General features: G+C 35.9%; 1 protein-coding gene across 30 annotated transcripts in view; it reads right to left on the minus strand.

Annotated features, from left to right (window-relative positions):
• The window catches only part of SMG7 (SMG7 nonsense mediated mRNA decay factor), a 94645-nt gene that overhangs the window by 25320 nt on the left and 42797 nt on the right, over positions 1 to 26528 (minus strand). For 23 of the 30 annotated variants that reach the window (XM_072733190.1, XM_026001162.2, XM_072733195.1 and 20 more), the window contains 6 exons: positions 16015 to 16046; positions 13660 to 13777; positions 11817 to 11949; positions 2313 to 2484; positions 1044 to 1115; positions 54 to 204 (listed from right to left, as the gene is read on the minus strand). In XM_072733190.1, the coding sequence (XP_072589291.1) occupies positions 54 to 204; positions 1044 to 1115; positions 2313 to 2484; positions 11817 to 11949; positions 13660 to 13777; positions 16015 to 16046 (678 nt within the window). The remainder of the gene's footprint in view (positions 1 to 53; positions 205 to 1043; positions 1116 to 2312; positions 2485 to 11816; positions 11950 to 13659; positions 13778 to 16014; positions 16047 to 26528) is intronic. The other 7 variants (XM_072733204.1, XM_072733212.1, XM_072733205.1 and 4 more) reach the window with 1 other exon arrangement.

Genomic DNA, 26528 nt, shown 5'->3' on the forward strand with positions numbered 1-26528 from the left:
TGGGTGAAGGTTACCAGGTTATACCAACTCCTCTTGAAAAAAATCAACCCTACCTTTCCAGTGCTTTAGAAAGTGCTTTTTGTAGATTCGTGGAGGCAGCTGGGAAAGGGAACTTCACAGCGATGCTTCTGCAGTAGTAGAAAATTGTGGTCAGATGGTCTCCTTTGGAAGAAGCTAAGATAGCCAACTGATTGTAAGGCTGACCTAAAGGATAAAATGAAGATTCTAAAGTAACCCAAGATGCAGTCTTGCTATTAGAATACAGATGATCAGTTTTTAAATCTATAAATTAATAACGGGGAGTATTTTATAAAGTAAATCTCATGACTTCCTCTCTACAAATGAGGATAATTTAAAACAGCACACTCCCTCAACAGAACATACTATGTTTAGTTAAAAAGCACATAATTAGGTAAGAGTACACTATTAAGGTTAAGACTTTAGAAAGGGCTAGACAGCAAATCTTGGCTTTATGGGCCTAAGAGTCTCTATTACAACTTCCAACTCTGCCACTGTAGTGGGAAAGCAACCACAGACAATATGAAACAGTGTACACAGTGCCACCTCTGCTTCAAAGGGGCTCCTTTTAGAATCTAAAAGAATTTCAACGTGGCTTAACAAGAATGACTTGTATCACTGCGAATTCTGATTCTGAGGTCATCAAAAGACAAAAGCCCTGTTTTTTTAGGTAATAAAAATAATTCTCCTAGTAAGGAAATGGTTGTATTACGAGATAATTATTCTATAAGTAATTAAGGAAGCCAGAGTTGTTAGAACAATTTAGGGGATAATCTATTTATATTGGTTTACTGACAATAATAATCTTATTTTAAAACTTCATTTCTAGTTATATAGAATATACAATTAAAAGAAAAAATATGACCAAAACTCCAACAAATCAATCAATACCAAATCCCCAAAACTCAATACCAGAACTCTGAAATCTTTTGTTTTCATAAAACTTGGAAGATGAGCCGTAAGTTATTTTCTGTATTGTTATAAAGTATCACAGTCAACCACAAAATGACATGAGGTCCACTCACCATTAGAGGGGACAAGCTGAGCTGCATGCCTATAGTAGGACTCTGCCTGGCTGGTCTGGTTTCTGTATCGAGCTGAGAGAAGAAAAAAGAAAATTTAGTTTAAAAACAAGCACACAAATGAATAAAAAAACTAGTAGGGTAATATTTCCAAAGCAACTACAGTTTTCAATTCTAAAGATAATAAATACATTAAAATTAATTTAAAATAATTAAAGACAAAATACTTTAAAGCAAATTAACTATAGGATTATGTGTGAAATGTCCATCTGGCCTTCCCTATTTGGGACATTCAGCATGTAACCAATCTTAAAGCTTACCTAGCCCCCATTTTCAGGTCCTCCAGTGTCATGCATCACCAGCTCCCACTATGGACTATGCTGGTGACCTGGAGCCGGCCCACAAGAAGGGGTGAGTTATATGGCACTTAAAAACAAAACAAAACAAAAAACACTATACAATATGATCTGAAAATTATGTATTTCTGCAATATCTTATAAAGTGATTTTGGAAAATGCCTCATACCTACTGCAATATTAAGTATGTGTGTGGACAGAATACAATGAAAGCAAAAACAACCTAAATCCACTATGCACTGAATCTCTGTGCAAAACTTGGTGCTTACTCTAATGTGACCCCTCATGGAGTCAATGATTTATGACATCAAGAAATCATCCTCCAACTTAAAGCAGTAATGTTCTCCATTCCTTGTTATTTGAGGACAGTTGAAACATAATCCTATAGTTAATTTGTTTTACAACCTTTTTAGGTCAACCTTAAAGGGATGAACAAGAATAAGTTACATAACACCCTCAGATAAAATACATAAAATAGAAATATAAATTTAACTGTACAATGGAAACAATTAAAAAAGAGGCTTTAATACACTGATAAGAAGGAAAGAAGATAATCTAGCCTCAGAAAGAGTAATTTATTAACCTTGCAACCCCAAGAGTATAGACTTTTAATTTTGAAGACATTATGGCACCACTTTGAAAAAATTTAGTATTATTACATTTTTGGCATTCATTTGCTTACATCTGCATGAGTCTGAATAAAATATAAATCTTAATATGATAGTTGATACCTTCAAGATCCTTTCCCAACCCCTAAATATTGAGAAAATTTAAGTTCTTTAATATCCATTTTATAGTTTCCTCTTATGACCATCTAAATTGTTTGTGCATGCTCAGTTTGAAGAAAAAGCTTCTTTTTGACTACTCCAAAAAAAAGGATGAATGTATTAGCAATTCCTTCACACCAAAGGCTCACCAATGTCTCCAAGGTGGACGAGGCAGTGCTGGCAGATATAAGAACAGGAGCTAGACTGTGGCTTCACTATGGCGCTGGTATGCGTCTGTTTATTGCTGATAATTCCCAATTGGGAAGACTTCACACGGCATGGTAAATCTACATTAAACACTGTACACAGTTCTTGTAATAACTAAAAGGGAAATACGAACAAGATTTAGTGGTAAGTCGGCAGTGTTTTAACAGTTAGGTTTATATACTTTAACATGTGTACCTAATATCATATACATGAAACTTGAGCAAAGAATCTAAGAAAATAGGATAGGATAACTAGTAACATTATATATCGTATCTTTTAAATTCTCACTTATTACAGCGATCTACGATGTGTGTCTAAAAGAACAGGTGGGGGCGCCTGGGTAGCCCAGTCAGTTCAGTATTTGACTCTCTATTTTGGCTCAGGTCAAGATCTCAGGGTCTTGGAATCAAGCCCACTGAGCTGGGCTCCACACACAGCAGGGAGTCTGCTTCTCTCCCTCTGCCCCTCCCCCTCCGTACACATGCAAAAACTCTCTTTCTCTAATAAATAAAATCTTTAAGCAAATAAATAGAAGGAACAACAGGGGCCCCTTGGTGGCTCAGTCAGTTAAATATCTGGCTTTTGATTTTGATTCAGGTAGTCATCTCAATGGTTGTTGAGACTGTTGAGACTGGCCCAGTGGTGGGCTCTACACTCAGTAGGGAGTCTACTTGGGATTCTTTTTGTCTCTCTCTCTCATTCACTCTGCTCCCCCCTCTTCTAAAATAATAAGTAAATAAATCTATAAATGAATGAATCAATCAATCAGAAACATTATTTTAAAAGACTTTACCTGAATAGGGTATTCAGTCACATTTAGCTAGCAACTTTAAGAAATTATCTATGGACTATTCCTCTTAGAAACACTCAAAAACTGGGGCTCCTTAGTGGTGTAGTTAAGTGACCAACTCTTGGTTTTTGGTCAGGTCGTGACCTCAGGGGATCAAGCCCCGCCTCAGGCTCTGCACTCAGTGACGTAAGTGTCTGGTTGAGATTCTCTCTCCCTCTTCCTACTCCCACTTATGCGCCTACCCCCTCTCAAATACATAAATATATCTTTGAAAAAAGAAACACAATAATCACTAAGGATTGGTGGTTACAAATATGACTTAAATGCAAGACAACATATTTGTGAGACTTTAGGAGTTCCTTGAGATACATTTTTTAAGTAGGTTCCATGCCCAGTGTGGAGCTCAATGTAGAGCTTGAACTCACAACCCCTGATATCAAGACCTGAGCTGAGATCAAGTTGGAGGCTTCACTGACTGAGCCACCCAGGTGCCCCCATGAGATTTATTTTCTTAAGCCCCAGGTTAGTTTGTATCTTTGCATACATAATAGATCTGATGGTATTATAGATCTGGAAGAGACTTTTGACATTATGTAGACCACACATTTTTTCCTCCTTTCTTCTATAGTCTCACTATTAGAGGTACCTCCTCCTGGTCAGAACTAACTCCTCTGCCTATGCATACCTATTTCATTCTTGTCTGCCTCCTGCCTATCACTGCCTCACTCTTCTATCTACTTTTAACTTCTCATGTTTCTTTGCTGTGACCTAAAAATAGTGTCACCCACAGAAAATATTAATAATAATAAAACCTCAAAACTGGAACTCTCCCACTTGACCTTAGATTCCTCCTGCAGCAACCCTCTGTCTCTTCTTCTTAATCAAATTCTTTCAAAGGGATCCACATGTGTGCTATTTATCTGCTTTCTCAACTCCCATTTATTCCTTAATCCATTATGATCTACCTTTTTTAAAATTTTTATTTATTTATGATAGTCACAGAGAGAGAGAGAGATAGAGGCAGAGACACAGGCAGAGGGAGAAGCAGGCTCCATGCACCGGTAGCCCGACGTGGGACTCGATCCCGGGTCTCCAGGATCGCACCCTGGGCCAAAGGCAGGCGCCAAACCGCTGCGCCACCCAGGGATCCCATTATGATCTACTTTCCATACAAACCCCTCTTCCCATCTGACTACCTACCAACACTTTACTGAAACTGCTGTCCATGTGACAATGATAACCAGGTATCAAATAAACAAATACAATGGGCACTTTTTGGTGTCATCATCTTATTAGACACTTCTTTGCTGCATTTTAAACAATTACCTTTATGGCTGATCACTGAGCTTTGCTAGTTGTTTTGGTTTGTTTTGTCTTACCAATCATTCCTTTATAGTCCCCTTTATTCAAAGGCTTTCTCCTCCCAACTTGCTCCCCAAAGGTTTCATTCTTGGCCCCCACACAGTTCTTTTCATTCTACTCTCATTCATTCAAATATTTACTTACAAATATACTCATTCCAATATTTGGGTACTGTATCACACACCATGGTAAGCAACAGAGATGAGTAAGAAAATCTACCTTCTTAAATACCTCACAGCCAAATGAGCAAGACAGGTATATAAAGTGGGGTTGGAGAAAAGAAGGAAAAGGGAGTGGCAAGGGATATCAAACATAATAGCTAGCAGAATTATCTAAACATATAGTCAACGTTATTCCCTAAGGTATTTGATACACCTGTCTCACTTATCCTTGTGATAAACTAGTAGCAATATAGTATATGTAGTTATAAAGCTCCATTTTTTTCAGATGACACTATGAAAGCAACAGAAATATCAAGGGATCTGACTTACAGAATTAGAAATACTTTGGTTCTATCACCACTTTAACATGTGCAGAATTCACAACATAAAATAAGACATCCTAAGGACCCTGCTCAGGATTTGAAATGTCCCACCTTTTTCCTAAAAACCACTATTTTTTTTTTAAAGATTTTGTTTATTTATTCATGAGTTCATGAGAGATAAAGAGAGAGAGGCAGAGATACAGGCAGAGGGACAAGCAGGCTCCTTGTGGGAGCCAGATGCAGGACTTGATCCCAAGACCCCAGGATCACGCCCTGAGCCAAAGGCAGACGCTCAACCACTGAGTCACACAGGCATCCCTAAAAACCACTTTAATAACCAAATACAAGTTCCATGTACCTTTTCTAAATCTTTTTTTTTTTTTTTTTAATTTATGATAGTCACAGAGAGAGAGAGAGAGGCAGAGACACAGGCGGAAGGAGAAGCAGGCCCCATGCACCGGGAGCCTGATGTGGGATTCGATCCCGGGTCTCCAAGATCGCGCCCTGGGCCAAAGGCAGGCGCCAAACCGCTGCGCCACCCAGGGATCCCCCATGTACCTTTTCTAACTAAGCATAGGAAGTATATATCACAGCTTTACTTATACCTATACATTTGTTATGGGCCTATGACATAAAATTAGGTAAACAAGTTAAAGCCCACAATGGTTAGAGTCAGGAAATATAAAAGGCAAGATGTATAGGAAAGGAACAAAAAAAGATGGGGAAAACCAAAACCAAAACCCCACACCAAAACCAGATGATTGCTGAAGATGGCAGAAGAAACATAATGGTGCAGAATGGAGTTTGGTAGGTACTGAAAGAACAAACTAGAAAACTAGGCAAGGCTGAACATTTATCAAAAAGAGAAAAGAATATTCACAGAAAGTAAAACAAACATGGCTGGAGCACCATATGGAATGTCTTGTAATAAAATTTTTGCCTGAACCCAGGAGCTGTAGATGGAGATACCAGAAAAGTTCCTGCTGACTCAAAGATTCTGGGTGAGAGAGCTCCATGGGTTTAGAGGCAGAAACAAGGTGGCACTAAAGAAGAGAAACAGATGTTCCATAAATTGAGCAGAATTATATTTGGCAATTATTCTGTGAAAACTCAGTATTAAACTATTCCACTGCCCCTTAGCTCTTTACCTTAAGCTAAGAATGGAGAACTATGAAGATACAGAATATCCTACAGAAACTTAATACTTTCTTTTAGGCTCTCACTTTCTTAAAATAATAATTATTTGTTCGGTTCTTTGATGTTTTCAAAAAACCTATAGCAGAATGTTACATCTTTCTTTGGGAGTTTTGTTCCAGCCGGGGAGGTGCCACGAAGTGGCTCACAAAATGATAGCTTAGAAGTTCACAGAAAATATAACTGAGGATGACATGTAACCAGTCTCTTCTCAATCCATGTCAATTAGCCTTCTAACCCCACTATTTACCAAAGTCACACTGCATCAAATCTAAGATACCATAACTTATAAGATGAACTATTATTTATCACAACATTAAAAGAAAAAAAACTGCCAATTAAATGGTGACTTATAATCTTTTGTGATTTATCTGTTTTAGAGATGTTAAAATATAAAATATGGTTTAGAAATGAATATAGTATTTGTTAATGTCACCACTGACTTCCTTGTTGTCAAATCTAATTGGTCACTGTTTAATCATTTTATCTGACTTCTCAGCAGTATTCAACAGAGTTGATCACTGCTCATCAGTGAAATGCTTTTCTCTTGGCTTCTAAAGTCATCAGTATCTAATTTTCTACTATTGCAATGGTGGTTCCACTTGTGCTAACATGTTCTCACCTAGTCCCGTGGTTTTAAAAATTTATTTATTTATTACTAGTTTCATAGGTAGAATTTAGTCACATATAACACCTACTGCTTGGGACGCCTGGGTGGCTCAGTGGTTGGGTGGCTCCTTTAGCTCAGGGCATTATCTCAGAGTTCCAGGATGGAGTCCCACATCAGGCTCCCTGCGGGGAACCTGCTTCTCCCTGTGCCTATGTCTCTGCCTCTCTGTGTCTCTCGTGAATAAATAAATAAAATCTTTAAAAACACCCAGTGCTTATTATATCAAGTGCCCATCACCCAGTTACCCCATCTCCCCACCCACCTCCACTCCAGTGACCCCCGAGTTTGTTTTCTAGAGTTCAGTGTCTCTTATGGTTTGCCTCCCTCTCAATTTTCATTTTATTTTTCCTTCCCTTCCCCTATGTTCATCTGTTTCATTTCTTAAACTCCACATATGAGTGAAAATATATGGTATTTGTCTTTCTCCGACTGACTTATTTTGCTTAGCATACCCTCTAGTTCCATCCAGGTTGTTGCAAATGGCAAGGTTTCATTCTTTTTAATGGCTGAGTAATATTTCACAGTGTGTATGTGTGCGTGTGTATGTACACATGCCATATCTTTATCCATTCATCTGCCAATGGACATATGAGCTCTTTCCATATTCTGGCTATTGTGGACATTGATGCTATAAACACTGGGGTGCATGTGCTCCTTTGAATAACTCTGTTAGTCCTGTGGTTTTAAATACCAAACACTAATGTCAGACTAAGTCAGGGTTCTTTATTGTAATCATTAAAATTTACTCCAGCCCTGACCTTTATACTGAGCTCCAAGTTTATTTATCCAATTTCCTATTTGATGTTTGCGCTTAGGCCTCAAATAGGCTATCTCATTTAACACGAACACAGATGGAACAAGAGTCCCCATTTCAGTCAACTAGCTGTTCAATCTGATAAGTCATTTGATAACTCTTCCCCTATCCTGATTCCACATATTCAATCCAATCTATCAGTAAGCCTATTATTGGCTATTCTTCAAAAATCCAACAATTTCTTTCTTTCTATTACAACAGTGGCATTCTGATTAGCTTCCATTCCTGACCCCCACCAATTCATTCTCTATACAAGAGCCAGGATAATCTTTTAAAAATGCCAACTTTATGATGTTACTCCCTAGCTTCCTCTTCAATGGCCTGCAACTACACTTAAAGATTATAATTCAAAACGCATCTTGGCCTGTAAGGTTTACAATGATCTGGACTTGGTCTAGCTCTCTGATGGTTTAATCTGCACTGCATGTAATCAAGAAAAATGTATAAGACATTATTGTTAACAACATCATTAACAGTTTCAATGATCAAACCAAGACAACATAAAAATCCAAGTAAAAAGTCCTATTAATGTTAATATCTGAAGGTTTATTAATGCTTATTCTACAATTGTTGTAATTGCTTAACCACTGCCTACAGAATGCAGGGAGAGAACAACAATGATTATAAAAATTGAAAAAAATTTCAAAATTAGATTTTCCACGTATTTTCCTTATAAAATAATTTGAATTATTATTCACCTGCCCATAAATATTTTTTTTAACAAATATACTCCTTTGATTAAAAATGGTTTTTCTTTTGCTTTTGAACATTTGTTTCATCAATGTGCAATTTAAGCTTTGGAAATGTGTTACATATACATTATACCATAAAAAAGGTTAAGAATCATGTTTCAAGGGGACGAACCAATCTATGTAATGCCTATTATAAAAATGTATCACAACATGTGGATGCCTCCCTTCTCCCTCCACGAGGGCCAGATGCTTAAGGGTCCCTACTGCTCCCCCTACTTCAGCTATGCTTATTCACAACTCCAGTTTCTATTATATAGAAAGGGGAAGGAAAACAGATTTGAATCAGAAATTAAACTGAAGTTTTAAAACTAGACTATGTTTCAAAAACCCAAAGGAAACCAGAATGTTACGGAATCTTTCTATGAAGTTATGACAGAAATCTGGAATTCAAAAAAGCATATAGCTAAGGGATGCCTGAGTGCCTCAGTGGCTGAGGGTCTGCCTTTGGCTCAGGGCACAATCCTGGGGTCCTGGGATGGAGTCCTACATCAGGTTCCCCGCAGGGAGCCTGCCTCTCCTGCTCCCTATGTCTCTGCCTCTCAGGTGTCTCTCATAAAGCATAGCTGAAAGTAGTAATGGGAGGGAGGGAGGAAGGGATAATATTTTTGTTAATACCCTGAGCTGAGATTCCTCAATTAAAATATACTGAGTCATACTGTACACACAATTTTATACGATTTTTCACTCAAGAGTAATACAATTTTTCATATTAAAAAAATTTTCATAAATATCACATAATCGTTTCATAAATTTTCATTTTACAGATATGCCATAATTTATTTCATCATTATTCTACTGTAAAATACTGATGTTTTTAAATTTTATTATTTGAATTATAATACCTATTTGTTCTTTTACATATAAATATTATTTTCCTTATTATTCAGTGATCTATGGACGAAGAAAAAACTATATTACAAAAAAATAAAATAAAAAGAACCTGGTAACGTTAGGAAACTCTAAAATGAAAAAAAACTCTAACTCTAAAAAAAAACAAAAGAAGAAATTGGAGGTATTTGCCAAAAATAATAGAGAAAACAAATATCTTTCATGTATAAGGGGCTCAGACAAATCACCATGGAAAAATTAGGGTCCAACAATGAATAGGAAAAGTAAACAGATGGTTTATACAAAAGACAAATATCTAATAAAATATGGATGCAGTTCAACACTAGTAACCCAGACATTAAACTTTAAATGAAAAACTACTTTCCATGTATTAAATGTAAATTATTCATTTAATCATTAATTTTTTGCACTTTTACTGCAAACACTTAATTCTGGCAAGCATGCATCAAGATAGACACTTGCATACCACTGATGGAAATGCAAAAAATATGAGCGCAGTGCCTAGTGTCTCAGTTGGTTAAGTGTCTGAAATTGGGATTGAGTCCCATGCTGGGCTCCCTGCCCAGCAGGAGTCTGCTTTTCTCTCTCCCTCTCCCCCTGCTCCATTTCTCTCTCACTCAGTCTCTCTCTCAAATAAATAAATTTTTAAAATTTATTAAAATATAAATTTTTAAAAATTAAATTTACAAAAATATAAATGATAAATATTTTGGGAAAACAACAATGTGTATCAACAGTTTTTTTTTTTAAGATTTAATTTATTTATTCATGAAAGACAGAGAGAGGGAGAGACACAGGCAGAGAGACAAGCAGGTTCCCTGCAGGGAGTGAGATACGGGACTTGATCCCAGGACCCCAGGATCACGCCCCAAGCCAAAAGCAGATGCTCAACTGCTGAGCCACGCAGGCGCCCTGATGTATCAACAATTTAAAAATTTCATTCATCCAATGATTTCATTCATCATTCAGTGAAGAACTGGAAATAATCCAGTATTAGAGAAAAATGCTTTATATACAAAGATGCTTATCAAACTGTTTAATACAAGGGAAAATTTACATTATGTTTATAAAGCAAATATAAGACAAGATGTACAACTATGTACAAAATTACTAAAACACCAGAAGGATATATACTAAAGTATAATTTATCCTGTATGGGAGAATTAAAAAAAATCTTTAATTTCTATGTAACTTCCAAATTTCTTGAAATTAGTATGCATTATTTTTATAATCAGAAAGCAAAAAAAGTATCTAATAGTGTATCCATCTCTTCACTTAAATTGGATAGGAAAAAAAAAATGTCTTTTCCCTCCGTATCCTCAGTATCTGTATTGTGCCTTACAAACAGTAGGCTTTTAAAAGCTTGTGGGATGAGTTAATAATCTTCAACATCTGCTTTAAAGGCTAGTTAGTGGCACATCACAATCCCTCCCTCCAGAAGGGTCAACTTCTACTGCTACAAGTTGGCATCTATTTAAAAATGAATTTTGAGGGACACCTAGGTGGCTCAGTTGGTTAAGTGTTTGCCTTTGGCTCAGGTCATGATCCTGGAGCCAAAATATAGGTAGCAATGGTCAAGCAGCAGCATAGAGAGAATGGCCAAAGATTTCTTTTAGTCTAAAATCTCATCTTGCCATTCTAAGATGAAAGTTTATACAGTTTTTATTAATTAAATTATGAATGCTACTACAAATGGATGAGATGAAGTTTTCTAAAAGATTCTGCTTAAAGAAAATTCACTGTTCAGAAAGATTCTTTTTTTAAAAGCTTATTTATTTATTATTTATTCATTTAAAAGAGACTGAATGATGGGGTGGAGTCAGAGAGAGAAAGAGAGGGAGAAGCAGATTCCTTGCTGAGCAGGGAGCCCAATGCGGGGCTTGATCCCAAGACCTGGAAATCATGACCTGAGCTGAAGGAAGAAGCTTAACCAACTGATTCACCCAGGTGAACCAAAGATTTATTTATTCTTCTACCTTGCCTGACTTAGAAGTTATAGAAAGATGTAACCAAGTACAAGGTAAGTCTCTGAGGATGATAAATAATAGCTTATTATTAAAGCAGAAAAAAATCTACTTCGTTTAAGTAGTTTAATAGCATTTAAACCCCTAGATAAATTCTACTGAACGCATAATACTATGAAAACTCACTTGATATCACAAAGTTTGACAATTTTTGCCTGGTACAATATAGCTTTTACTTTCATAATGACTATACCTATACCCATAAATTCACATTTGCTCTAATACCACTTATAACTACTTTTGGTGTTTCACTAAGATATAGCTTTTCTACTCATTACCATTTTCTACTCACACAATTTTAACTCCAATCTTTATGCCAAACATCAACCTTTTCTGGTTGAATCTTTATTGTTTTAAAGGTCTTATGGCAAACAATATGGGATATTTTTATTCATGTAAGATTATAGATGATCAACTCCTGGATGGCCCATGTAGTTGTAACAAAAAGTGTTTATATGAACACTCACAACTAATCATAGAAAAATTGGTATACAACACAGAACTCACCTGAGTATAGAAGCCACTAGCTGCCTCTAGGAACAGAGAAAGGTTTGCCTGAACTTCACTCCGATTCGGGTTTGCTCGATTCTTTGCCTGGCCTTGTAGTGTTGTGATCTGATTCTTAAAGGCATGATTCCAGCTGAAAACAAAATGTAATTCTATTTGGTATAGCAGTGACTCACTGGGCAGACACTGGTCCCCCTGAGAACAAGAAAGAACTGTTTGTTATAATTATAACACACTAGACAGTAAACCTGCATTAAAGTTATTCACTTATTTAAATAACTTTATGCTCTTCTTTGAGCAAGATGAGACATGCCGTAGCATCCAACTGACCTTAGTGAACACTCACCACATGTTCGAATAATCAGACTGTGGCTTCAGTTATTAATCTTTTAGAGCTACTAGGGTTAGAGCCTATTTAGGAATCCCAATACAAAATCTGAACTACAGTGGCAAGACCAAAGTAAAAGGAAGCTATTAACAAATTGTCACACATTATGCCAAGAAACGAGTGAGTGTACCCTATCAAGTGACATGTATAGTGGGGAAAATTCTTTTTGAAAATATTAAGTCATATCTCTTATTTCCATAAAATCTATTTCCCATAGTACTCTGTTCTAATTCTATTTAATATTTTCTTTATTTCTCTTGAGGTTAGTATTTTTTTGAGAGCTTGAAATATAAGCTCATTTTTTTGACATTTCAATTCTGACTATTTAAAATAGGAAAAAACACAATGCTGAAATATGGCATACCAAAATCCTATTATAACATGTTTTTCATTAATCAAGCTGTATAAAGAATCATTTTAAATTCAGTTATGGTGAAATACAGTCATTCCTTAACTTGGAAATCACAGGGGGGAAAAACAGAACTAGGATGGAGAGAGATTATTATTGCCTTGATTAAAGGAAGCAAACAAAGATAAAAGGTCTATAACCTACCTGGAAAGTACCTAATTCTTTATCAACGTCAACCTTGACACTCAAGAGCACTGGGCGTTTTTAATGGTTTATGAGGACAATCACTCCCTCAGCATTTTTGATGACATTTTATCCTTGACTCTAATATCACAGAAATGGATTTAGGCTGTGATTAAGCTTTTATTACTAGAACTTCTAAAAATATAAAGTATCTAAGAAACACGTAGAAGATAGAAACTAATTTTCACCACAACTTAGGGTAACAGCCATTACTAAATAGAATATTCTTAACCAATTTTTCATTTTCCATCAGCCTAATACCCCTGTTTCAATTTATAAGGCAAGGCCTTCTACAAAAGACATTTATTTACTCACTTGGGAATCTGGTCATCTCTCATAGAAAGAACAAGTGAAATAGCCTAAATATACAAAATCTTTCTTTACTCTTATGGGGGGGGGAGGGGAATACCTACTTATTTTATAAAAGGAAGAACTTCCCTTACAATGCAAACACATTTTCCTTTGGGAGAAATTTATAGAATCATATTTGCCAAAGAAGAATTATCTAAAGCTTACTATTGAATTTCTATTTTAAATCATGGCTTAAATGCAGGACTGAACACAGAGAATCCAAACACTGTCTCTTAGTACTTGAAATATAGAATTATTTTTATGATATGCCCTAAAGACCTTAAAAAGATTCAACTCTAACCGTTTCTCCTCTTGCTGCCTAAGACTATCTGAAGTAATACCAATGGTTAAATATTTTGTTCAAAAAACCTATAAGTATTAGAATTTTTTTTTCCATTGAAAGAGCTTACTCTGAGATAGTTTAAGAAGAAATAACCAAAATGTTCTTTTCTATCCTAAAGTCTTGGTGATACTCTTGTTCTTACAGGGACATCCCAAATGATAATACTTACAGATCCTGTTCTACTTTCTTGTCTAAAGCGTATTCCAAATCAGTAACTAGCATTTTCTGGTACAGGTCCTGCAGAGCCTGCCTGGATGTCCAGACCTCGGCTGGACCCAGCTTAGAATCTGAGTAACAAAACAAAGACAAAACAGTTAGAAAAACAGATAATTAAAATCATTATACCACCCCAATGACTCCTTCCCTCTCCATTTCCCAAAGCAAAATCTGCTTTAAGTATAGCATAAATTACTGCAGAAGTTTTATACTAGTACATTTTCAAATGACTTTCAACTTTTGGCTAATGATGAAATCTGGTTCAAAATGCTTCTGCATTTGTCTTTTAGCTTTGAAATAACACCATGACATGAAAAAGGCTAGAAAAGAAAGAACGAAAGATGCACCCTTTTCTTTAGTTGGATTTCTATGAATTCATGTCATAGGAAGCCATATGCCTCAGAAGTCATCCCATATAAAATGACAGACTACCGAGATGGTCTGTTTAATCATAACTATATCTCTTTATCCGAAGCAGCTTTTCTCTTTTTATTTTGAATCATTCTCACAATTGTCCTTACAGAATCTTCATTTCTGCTCATGATCCAGCAGTTGTTTGCACATTCTGCTATTATTCCTACCCTCTCTATGTCAACCCAATAAAGCCATAGCAGCGAGGGTTATTTTAATGATTGGTAAATTGCTTGCCAAGAAATTTTGTGCGCAATCCACACTTGCCATTTAATGTAAATGAGAATTCATAGCAGACATGGATTAAACTGCTTAAGAGGCTAAATGAGAGATTGGATGCAAGATGAAAGGAAGTCAGGCTATGCCTAAATGTAATACCCAGCTGGGGACATAGCGTCTGCCAGAGTCCTAGAAGACAGGTTAGCTTTTCTGATTACTATGCTTACAAGTGAAATAATTGATGGTGAGCTGCCTCAATAGAAAAACTTAATAGTTAGGTTTCTGGTTACATTTAATATTTTGCTGCAGCACAATGGCATAATCTTTACTCTTCTTTAAGCCTGAAAATAGAATCTCCTAGATATTTGAGTTAATCCTCATAAGAGTTTGCTGGCTACAAAAAAAGTGTATAATATCAGCTTCCTGGTCTCTTAGTAGGTTTTTAATGACTAAGTAAATAGGCTTATAGATTTATTCAATCTTATTTCAATTTATTGATAGCAGAGAAAGGATTATAAGGCATCATTAACTCTGATTTATCAGACAGACTATCATTTAAATTACTTAATATCCTAGTTAATGTCTCGGGCAGTCAAATGTTCCCTATAAAAGCCAAATCCTAAGCCTACTTACTGAGGGATATTCAATACTTAAGAAAAAGTAAATGGTACTTTTTCTAACATTGCTCCATGTCAATTTTTATCAGATGATGCATATTATGCCTACCAGGACAATTCAAAAGCATAATACAGTAGCTTACAGCTGACGCTGATATATATAGTATGGAAAATGATGACAGGTTAATAATGGGAAGAACTGAGGTACCATATTAAGTAAACCTCTAAAAAGTGCTTTTAGCTTTTTCCCCCCTTTTCCTTGAACAAGAGGATAATGATATTATTCACAGATTCTTAAAACATTAGTATCAACATTAACATTAGACTGCAATGTTAAGAAAAAGACCTTTAAAGACCCTATTTCTTCTTGATTGTAAATTTTGGCCAGAATGCTAGTTTTTACAGTTTAACTCTTCTTTGCAGATTTTACTTCAGAACCAAAGTTCTCAAAACTTAGAATGAGATCCATTTTCATGTATCTCCTTTTACATTTTAGAATAGCATATGTTGCTACAGAGAGTATACTAATCACTACTATGCAGTCACGTCATAAATTTCCTAATCTTAGAAAGTTAAAATCATCAGCTCCTTCTAGTGACTTCCAGCCATTCTTTCAAAAATACCCTGGTTATTTATTCAAAACAAAAAAGATAAAGGAGAAAAGAAATGCGGCAAGAGAGCTCATTCAATTTCAAGGACTTTTAGTAGAGTTTTCTTACAAACATTTTTTCTCACGGTTTACTTATTATTCAAGTTTGGGGAATTATAAACAGGAAGACATGAACCTAATATCATAAGGTATTTTTGCGTATATGGTATATAAATTCTTTTTTCTAGGTCTTAAATTGATGATAAAAAATAGTTTATAAAAATTAAATGATTATATGCATTAAATTGGGTAATATTTAATTCAATGTAGCACAGACTATATAAAATTCTTGATCATAGAAGAGTTCAAAGTACAAAAAACAGTAATTATTTAAAGTAAATAATAAGTTATCATTCCTTTTGGCAACTAGACCCTTCCCTTAAGTGTGAAAAACAAATGAGCTAGCCAATACCTGTCATATCAGCCTTCAGGACTTCTGCCTGCCTAAAAAAATGGAAAAAAGAACATCGATTAGAAATAAAGTAGGCCTACTCAACATAAATAACACTAAAAGCTAAAGTTAAGTGAAATCACATACTACATAAAGATGTATAGCACCTCCATATGTGATACAGCATATAGTATTCCTGCTTTAATAATATCCAAGGTAGTACTATGTCTTAGCAAACTGATGCCATTACTTAATCGTATATAGGGTCACCATGAATTCTATGAGTAGAGCTCACATTTTTGGCTAATTTTCCTCCAAATCTGATAAATTAATATTAAATGACACTCATTAAACAAAAAAATTTTCCCTCAATACAGCCAGGAAACCCTATGTTTCTCAATTCACTGTAACTAACTCAAATCTCTCTCACTCTCCTCAGACATTGATTTCTGCCCCCTTCGTGAAGCCCCCCCTTTCAGTTTACTTTAGACCAGCTCCATATTTCAGCAAAAACAATGCCCAGTTGCTAAACCCTAACATTCACAGTCGTCTTCTCTCTTTCTCTCTCTTGTTAAAACAGCAGAGGCACAAATCTCTTATTTAAGACCAGTAATTCCACTTAGGAAGGCTCTTTCTAGCTTACCTTTATTAAGGATTTATGCACCTTTAATTTTGCCCTCCCTCTTTCAATAATTTTGAAAACTTCCCTCTCTAGTGGATCCTTCCTTATCTTCACTATTTTAAATATGCCCAAGTCTTTCACAGGTTTTTAAAAATCTTTCTGTCCTGGTCTATCTTCCTCTGGCTGCTGCTTCTTTTCTCTCTCAAATTCTTCAAGAATTGCCTATATTCAAGAGGTCCAAAACTAACTGAACTTGTGGTCCACCCCTACTCTTTTTTTTTTAAATTTTTTTATTTATTTATGATAGTCACACAGAGAGAGAGAGAGAGAGAGAGAGAGAGAGAGAGAGAGGCAGAGACACAGGCAGAGGGAGAAGCAGGCTCCATGCACCAGGAGCCTGATGTGGGATTCGATCCCGGGTCTCCAGGATCACGCCCTGGGCCAAAGGCAGGCGCCAAACCGCTGCGCCACCCAGAGATCCCTCCTTTTTTTTTTTTTTTAATTTTTATTTATTTATGATAGTCACAGAGAGAGAGAGAGAGAGGCAGAGACACAGGCAGAGGGAGAAGCAGGCTCCATGCACCGGGAGCCCGATGTGGGATTCGATCCCGGGTCTCCAGGATCGCGCCCCAGGCCAAAGGCAGGCGCCAAACCGCTGCGCCACCCAGGGATCCCCTCCACCCCTACTCCTATTCCTGGTTCTTTTTCTGCTGTTTTTACCTTACCAAATGTATCACTGCTTTCCAGGTGTGAAAGGCAGACACCTGGAAGTCACTTAAGACAACATTCTCTCAAATCCCCGGTCAATTCCCTCAAATCAATTCCAGAAAATTCTACCAACTAAATATATCTTGAATCTGTTGATTGCCCTTTACTCCTTCTTCAGTCACTCTCACTCAAGTTCTGAATCATCTCTTGCCTAGAGTAATGCAATGCCACCAAAATTATTATCTGTATTTCACTCTTCCCTTTTTTATTGTTCTCTCTGCTGTTGTCTCAGAGATCTTTTTTAAAAATACAAATCTGAGGGGTGCCAGGGGTAGCTCAGTTGATTGTGTTCATGATCTCAGGATCAAGCCTTGCCCTGCCCTCTGTGCTGGGCAGGGAGCCTGCTTCAGATTATTTTTCTCCTTCTGCCCCTCTCTCACCTCTAATAAAAAAATACAAATCTGATCTTACCAACTGCCAATTAAAAACACTTTAATGATTTCCCACTGCTTTTAGGGTAAAAGTTGTAATCTTTAATAAAGTGTCCTACGAAGTTCCCTGCACTGTAAAAATTAGAGTCTGTACTACTTCTACCATTACTCTCTTCTCTCCTTGATTTCTATGCTCTAGTTACTGGACTTCTGGTTTCTGCAATGTGCTTTGCTCCCTTCACACTCAGGGTCTTTGTAAAAGAAGAGTCCTTACCCTAGAAGTACCTCCATCATTTGTGTCAGTCAGAGACATTACTTTCTCATGAAATCTCACTTGACAGATAAAGGATATTCCTATTTTATGTTCTCAAAGCACTCATTTTTTCTCCATAGTACATATCACAGATTTTAAGAATGCTCACCGTCACAAGCTACTAGCATTTTTGCCATTTAAACAAACTTTCACAAAGTTTGTTGGCTTATACCATTAAGACCTAAGATCATAAAATTTAATAAAGAATACCACATATCCTGCAGAAGATTGTTACATACAAGCCTAATGTCAACCACAAATAAAAAACCAGTAATAGATACTCAAAGAATAAAGGAAGAGAAAGAAATCCAAGTATATCACTAAATAAGCCAGCAAACCGTGAAAGAGAGCAAAAGAAAGATCAGAGAAAAACTATAAAAACAACCACAAAACAAGTAACAAAGTGAAAATAAATATAAATCTACCAGTAATTACTTTGAATGTAAATAAATTAAATACTCCAATCAAAAGACCCAGAGTAACTGAGCAGATTAAAAAAAAACAAGACCCATTCTACATGCTACATGTACCCATGCTGTCTACAAAAGAGACTCATTTCAGACCTCAATACCAACCCATAGATTGGAAGTGCTGGGATGGAGAAAACTCATCATGCAAAAAGACATGAAAATAAAGCCGGGGTAACAATACTTATATCAGACAAAATAGACTTTAAAACAAAAACCGTAACTAGAGACAAAGAATGACACTATATTAATAATAAAAGGAATAATCCAATAAGATATAACAATTATAAATATTTATACACCCAACATGGGAACACCCAAACATATAAACAGTTAATAGTAAACATAAAGGGGGCAGCCCAGGTGGCTCAGCGGTTTAGCGTCATCTTCAGCTCAGGGCGTGATCCTGGGGACCCGGGATTGAGTCCCAACGTCAGGCTCCCTGCATGGAGCTTGCTTCTCCCTCTGCCTGTGTCTCTGCCTCTTTCTCTCTCTTTCTCTGTGTCTCTTGTGAATAAATAAATAAAATCTTTAAAAAAATAGTAAACATAAAGGAATTAATTGATAGTAATACAATAATAATACGGGATTTTTAACACTGATATCAATGGATATATCATCCAAACATGAAATCAACAAGGAAACAGTGCTCTGAATGACCCACTGGATGAGATGGATTCAACAGATATATTCAGAACATTCCACCCTAAAATAGCAGAATACACATTCTTTTCAAGTGCACATGGAACATTCTCAGAACAGATCACATATTAGGCCACAAAACAAGTCTCAACAGATTCAAAAAGACTGAAGCCATGCCATGCATCTTTTCTGACCACAACACTATGAAACTAGAAAACAATCACAAGAAAAAATTTGGAAAGAGCACAAATACATGGAGGTTAAGTAACATGCTGGTAAACAATGAATTGGTCAACCAAGAAATCAAAGAAATAAAAAATTCTGTGGTAACAAACAAAAATGAAAATACAATCTTTGGGATCCAGCAAAAGCAGGCCTAAGAGGAAGTTGATAGTAATACAGGCCCACTTCAAGAAACAAGAAAAATCTCAAACAACCTGAACTTACACCTACAGGCACCAGAAAAAGAACAAAACTCAAAACCAGAAGAAGGAAGTAAGTAATAAAAATTAGAGCAGAAATGAATATATATATAAACTAAAAAAAAAAAAAAAACCTAATAGAACAGACCAACAAAACCAGGAGCTGGTTCTTTGAAAAGATCAACAAAATTGATAAACCCTCTAGCCAGACTCATCAAGAAAAAAAAGAGAGAGAGGACACATATAAACAGAATCATTAATCAAAGAAGGGAAATAACCAATACCACAGAAATACAAATAATTTTAAGAGATCTTATGAAAAACTACATGCCAACAAATTGGACAACCTAGAAGTAATGGTTAAATTCCTGGAAACATAACCTACCCAAACTGAAACAGGAAGAAATAGAAAATTTGAGCAGATAGAGATTACCAGCAAAGAAACTGAATCAATAATAAAAAAAACTCTTGGGATGCCTGGGTGGTTCAGTCAGTTAAACATCTGCCTTGGGGGGATCCCTGGGTGGCACAGCGGTTTAGCGCCTGCCTTTGGCCCAGGGCGCGATCCTGGAGACCGGGGATCGAGTCCCACATCGGGCTCCCGGTGCATGGAGCCTGCTTCTCCCTCTGCCTGTGTCTCTGCCTCTCTCTCTCTCTCTCTCTCTCTCTCTCTATCATAAATAAATTTTTAAAAAAATTAAAAAAAAATCTGCCTTGGGCTCATCTTATGATCCCAGGGTCCTGGGACAGAGACCAGCATCAGGCTCCCTGCTCAGAGGGGAGCCTATTTCTACCTCTCTCACCCCCCATCCTTGTGTGTGGTCTCTCTCTGCCAAATCAATCAATCAATCTATCTATCTATCTCCCAACAACAATAAAAACTCCCAACAAACAAAAGTCCAGGACCAGACGGCTTCACAGGGGAATTCTACCAAACATATTCTTCTCAAACTATTCCAAAAAGTACACGAAGAAGGAAAACTTCTGAATTCATTCATCCTATTCATTCCTGATATCAAAACCAGATAAAGACATCACACACAAAAAAGAGAACTACAGGTCAGTATCTCTGATAAATGTAGGTACAAAAATCCTGAACAAAATACTAGCAAAACCAAATCCAACAACACATTAAAAAAATCATTCATCAAAAAAAAAAAAATCATTCATCACAATGGAGTGGGATTTATTCTTGAAATACAAGGTGGATCAATATTTGTAAATCAATTAATGTGATACACCACATCAGTAAGAGAAAGGAGAAGTATCATATGATCATTTCAACAGATGGAGAAAAAGCATTTGACAAAGTAAAATATCCATTCATGAAAAACCCTCAACAAAGTAGGTTTAGAGGAAACATACCTAAACATAATAAAGGCATACAATAAAAACCCACAGTGAACAACATATTCAATGGGGAAAAAATGAGAGCCTTTCCCCTAAGGTCAGGAACAAGAAAAGGATGTCTACTTTCCCACTTTTATTCAACATAGCACTAGAAGTACTAGCCACAGCAATCAGACAACAAAAAGAAACAAAAGGCATCCAAATTGGTAAGAAGTAAAACTTTCATTGTTTGAAGATAACAATACTATATATAAAAAACATAATATATATATATATATAAACCCTAAAGTCTCCACCAAAAAACTACTAGAATAAATGAATTCATTATAGTGTCATGATATATGTCATATATATGGAAATCTGTTATTTCTATACAATAATGATGAAGCAGCAAAAAAAGAAATTAACAATCCATTTACAACTTCATCAAAAATAATAAAATACCTACAAATAAACTTAATCAAAGAGGTGAAAAACCTGTACTCTAAAAACTATAAAACATTAATAAAAGAAACTGAAGAGGACACAAAGAAATGGAAAGATATTCTATGTTCACGGACTGGAAACACAAATATTTTTTAAATGTCTAGATTGCCCAAAGCAATCTAGACATTCAATGCAATCCCTATCAAAATACCAATAGCATTTTTTTAAAAAAATTTATTTATTTATTCATGAGAGACACACAGAGAGAGGCAGAAGCACAAGCAGAGGGAGAAGCAGGCTCCATGCAAGGAGCCCGATGTGGGACTCAAACTCAGGACTCCAGGATGATCTCCTGGGCTGAAGGCAGATTCTCAACCACTAAGCCACCCAGGCGCCCCCCAGCAGCATTTTTCATAGAACTAGAACAATCCCAAAATTTGTGTGGAACTACAAGAGACCAAAAATAGCAAAAGCAATCTTAAAAAAAGAAAAAAGAAAACAAAACCGGAGATATCAAAATTCCAGATTTCAAGATATACTACAAAGCTGCAGTAATCAAAACAGTATGGTACTGGCACAAAAACAGACATAGATCAACAGAACAGAATAGAAAACCCAGAAATAAACCCAGTTATATGGTCAATTAATCTTCAACAAAGGAGGAAAAAATACACATTGGGGAAAAGACAGTCTCTCATCAACAAATGGTGCTGGGAAATACCAACACCAGAAGAATGAAGCTGGACCACTTTCTTACACCATTTACAAAAATGAACTCAAAAAAGATTAAAGACCTAAATGTGAGACTTGAAACCATAAAAATCCTAGAAGATGGCACAGGCAGTAATTTCTGGAACATTGGCCACAGTAACCTTTTTCTAGATATAGCTCTTTTGGCAAGTGAACTAAAAGCAAAAATAAACTATTGGGATTACATCAAAATAAAAAGCTTCTGCACAGCAAAGGAAATGATCAATAAAGCTAAAAGATAACATACTGAATGAAGAAAATATCTATAATGTCATATCTCTGGATACAAGGTTAGTATCCAAAATATATAAAGAGCTTACACAACTCAACACCCAAAAAACAAATCATCCAACTACAAAATGGGCAGAAGATATGAACAGGCATTTCCTCAAGGAAGACATGTCCATCAGACACATTACAAGATACTCAATACAACTTCTCATTAGGAAAATGCAAATCAAAACCACAATGAGATATTACCTCACATCTTTTAGAATGGCTAAAATCAATTAACAGAAGAAATAACAAGTCTTGGCAATGATGTGGAGAAAAAAGAACCCTCTTGCACTGTTGGTAGAAATCCAAACTGGTAGAGCCACTATGGAAAACAATCTGCAGGGTCCTCAAAAAGTTAAAAAAAGGGGGCACCTGGGTGACTCAGTGGTTGAGTGTCTGCCTTTGGCTCAGGTCGTTATCCTGGGATCCTGGGATCAAGTCCTGCATCAGGCTCCCTACAGGGAGCCTGCTTCTCCCTCTGGGTCTCTCATGAATAAATAAAATCTTTAAAGAAAAAGTTAATAAAGGAACTATTTTATGATCCAATGAATGCACCACTGGGTTACTTGCCCAAAAAACACAAAAATGCTAATTCAAAGGGATACATGTACTCCTCTGTTTATTACAGCATTATTTATGATAGTCAAATCATGGAAGCAGTCCAGGAGTCCACTGATAGATGAATGGTGAAAGAATATGTGGAATAATATAAATATATAATGGAATATTATTCAGCCATTAAGAAAAGAATGAAACCGTACCATTTGCAACAACATGGATGGAGCCAGAGAGTATAATGCTAAGCGAAATAAGTCCGTTTTGCAGAAAGACAAATGCCATATGATTTCACTCATATGTGGAACTTAAGAAACAAAACAAATGAGCAAGACAAACCAAGAAACAGACCTATTAACTACAGAGAACTAACTGATGGTCACCAGAGGGAGGTGGATGGTGCAATGGGTGAAATAGGTGATAGAGATTAAGAGTACACTTATGATGAGCACTGAGTAATGTACAGAAGTGCTGAATCACTACACTGTATATCTGAAACTAAGAAAACAATCTATGTTAATTATACTGGAATTAAAATTTAAAACTTAAAAAAAAAAAAGGAAGAATGCCATATATCCTATCCTACCCAAGTCAAAACAACACAGCCCTCCAAAAATCAATCAATTAATCAATCCTGCTGGAGCATTATTTATGAATCTTATACTGAGGAAAGCCTTTGCTAATTATGCATCTTTACTACACTCAACAACTGTTTTCATTCTGTCCCTCTGCTGCAAAGTTACAAAGAATATATTCTGCATCCACATATTAACTAAAAAATTCATACTCAAGTATACACAGATATCTTAGAATTATGTGCCTAAAGTTTGTTTTCTCATTCCAAGCAAGATTTGCTTATAAAAATGAACAAATACGATTTCAGTATGCTAACATCTGCCTAATGAGGATACCAACTTCCTGTCAGAGATTTTATTGAACATCTAAAACAAACTAATAATCTGCTTCTCCTATAGGCTGTTAGTAAGAGAAGATCATTTTATTTATTTATTTATTTATTTATTTTGAGAAGATCATTTTAGTCTAATGTCTAATGTAAGTCTACTCAATTCTGCAGTAGGCTTCCACTGATAAAGATCAAAATTTTACTTTATATTTTTATATGCTATAATCTAAGAGAAACTGTAAAATTAAAAATTCAAGCACTAATTAAAGTACAAAAATGTCATAAAAGCTATCTCACATAAATGTTAAAGCATTTTGAAATTCTAGTTGTGTTTCCTTAGTATGACAGAAATTCTCTGCAGAGGTGTTCATTCTCTGCACTGTTTGTTCTTGCCTAGATTCTGAAAGACACATTAATGACGAAAATAATCTTGCTAAACTGAACTGATGAAAAGATCGCTAAATGGAAAATATAACTTGAAGATATCTAGTATTTTTTTTAATTTAAAGATTTTATTTATTTACTTATGAAAGATACAGAGTGAGGCAGAGACATAGGCAGAGGGAGAAGCAGCTCCCTGCATGGAGCCTGATGTGGGCCTCAATCCCAGGACCCTGGGATCACGACCTGAGCTAGACAGATGTTCGATCACTGAGCCACCCAGGCATCCCTTGAAGATATCTAGTATTATTCCTCTTATATAAACAAGGAAACTGAAGCTCTGAAATAATTTATCCACAGTCACAAAGCAATTAGGTACAATTAAGTACAAACTTAGTTCTTTCTGACTCTAAAGTCCAGTCATTTCTACTTCTTTCAAATTAGAATTAAAAAAATTGTGAACTAAAAAGCTAACAGACTCTGTCAGCTAAACACTAACATTTAAGTCACCTAGCCTAAATTAAAAGATTTGTTCAAGTAGAAAATAAATTCTACCACAAGAAGTAAAATTCATATTCTAGTACAGTGGTCAGCCAATGAGTGAAATTCCTTCCTTCACTCTGAATCTGTTTTCATAAATAAACTTTACTGGAACACATTCAAGCCCATACATTTATGTACTGTCTATGGCTGCTTTTTGCTACAAGGGCAGAGCTGAGTAGTTGAGACAATGACCACATGGCCTACCAAGTCTCAAATATTTATTATTTGGCTCTTACCGTAAACTTTGCCTCTCCTGCTCTAGGGAGTACTTGATCAAAAAATGCAACGTAAAGTATCTATAAAAGTTCCCAAACCAAAAAAAAAAAAAAAAAAAGTTCCCAAACCAAACAGTTTTCCCATATGGGGAACCATCAATAATAGTTTCCTCAGCGTAAAGATCTATTTTTATCAATGTAATCTTACCACAAAGAGAACCATATTAAAAAATATAGTTTCGTGTAATAAACAGTAAAGTTACTATGTATAAGCATGCTATTTTTTTGATGGACTTAATCTATAAACTGTTCAAAACCCTACTAGGGTTATATACTATTATCTACTAACTCTTCCTTTTTCTTGCGTACCAAAAATACCCATTTAGACAGGTGAGACAGTTAAACTGAGAATTATCTCACAGGAAGATGAATCCTTATCCCCCCCCACTACACAATTTTATTTTCCTTTATTTTTTTCTTTTTGATAGCGGGGAGGGCAGAGGGAGAGAGAGTATCTTAAGCAGGGTACAAGCCCAGCACAGAGCCCGACATGTGGCTCTATCCCACGACACTGAGATCATGACCTGAGCTGAAGTCAAGAGGGAGATGCATAACCAGCTGAGCCACTCAGGTGCCCCACAATTTTCTTTTAATAATATATAATATACAGGAAATCAAATCAATAGATATATGATCTTATAGAAACTGCTTTCATAAAGATTAGCATATAGTTGGCTATTATTTTCTTTCAAAGAAAGAAAATAAAGCTACTTTTCTTTCTACTACACTCAACTGATCTATTGGTTTTGTTAAAGACCAATAATGTTAAAGTTTAATCTTATAGTTTATAGCCAATATTTATATAAAGAGAGAGCTTTATTTTTTTAAGATTTTATCTATTTATTCATGAGAGACACAGAAAGAGAGGCAGAGACACAGGCAGAGGGAGAAGCAGTCTCCATGCAAGAAGCCTGATGTGGGACTCAATCCTGGGGATCCGGGATCACACCCTGAGCCAAAGGCTCAACTGCTGAGCCACCCAGGCATCCTGAGAGAGAGCTTTTAATGTTTTCTCTTGGTAGAAGATTTTGGCCACATGAGTTCCTTTTAATTCTTACTTTACGCTGAAGGAATTAATGAAAACAATGAATGAGCCAACAATTCAAAAATAAAAAATCATCATGCCTGCAATAATAAAATAGCACTATTGGGCAACTGGGGTGGCTTAGTGGCATGTGTCTGGCTCCCGTTCGGGTGGTGATCCTGGGGTTCTGGGATCAAGTCCCACATTGGGCTTCCTGTAGGGAGCCTGCTTCTCCCTCTGCCAATGTTTCTGTCTGTCTGTGTCTCTCATGAATAAATTTTAAAAATAAAATAAAACAGCACTATTAAATAAAAGTTTTCAAGATATTAAATACATTTTGTCAGTTCTTAAAAGAAATTAAGCACTTCTATCAAGCAATTAAAAAAAAGAAAAACTCATTAAAAGGCTGAATAAAATCTGAAACGTTCAGTGATAAACAATGCATT

Source organism: Vulpes vulpes, chromosome 13 (genome assembly GCF_048418805.1).
Source record: "Vulpes vulpes isolate BD-2025 chromosome 13, VulVul3, whole genome shotgun sequence".
Lineage (NCBI taxonomy): Eukaryota > Metazoa > Chordata > Mammalia > Carnivora > Canidae > Vulpes > Vulpes vulpes.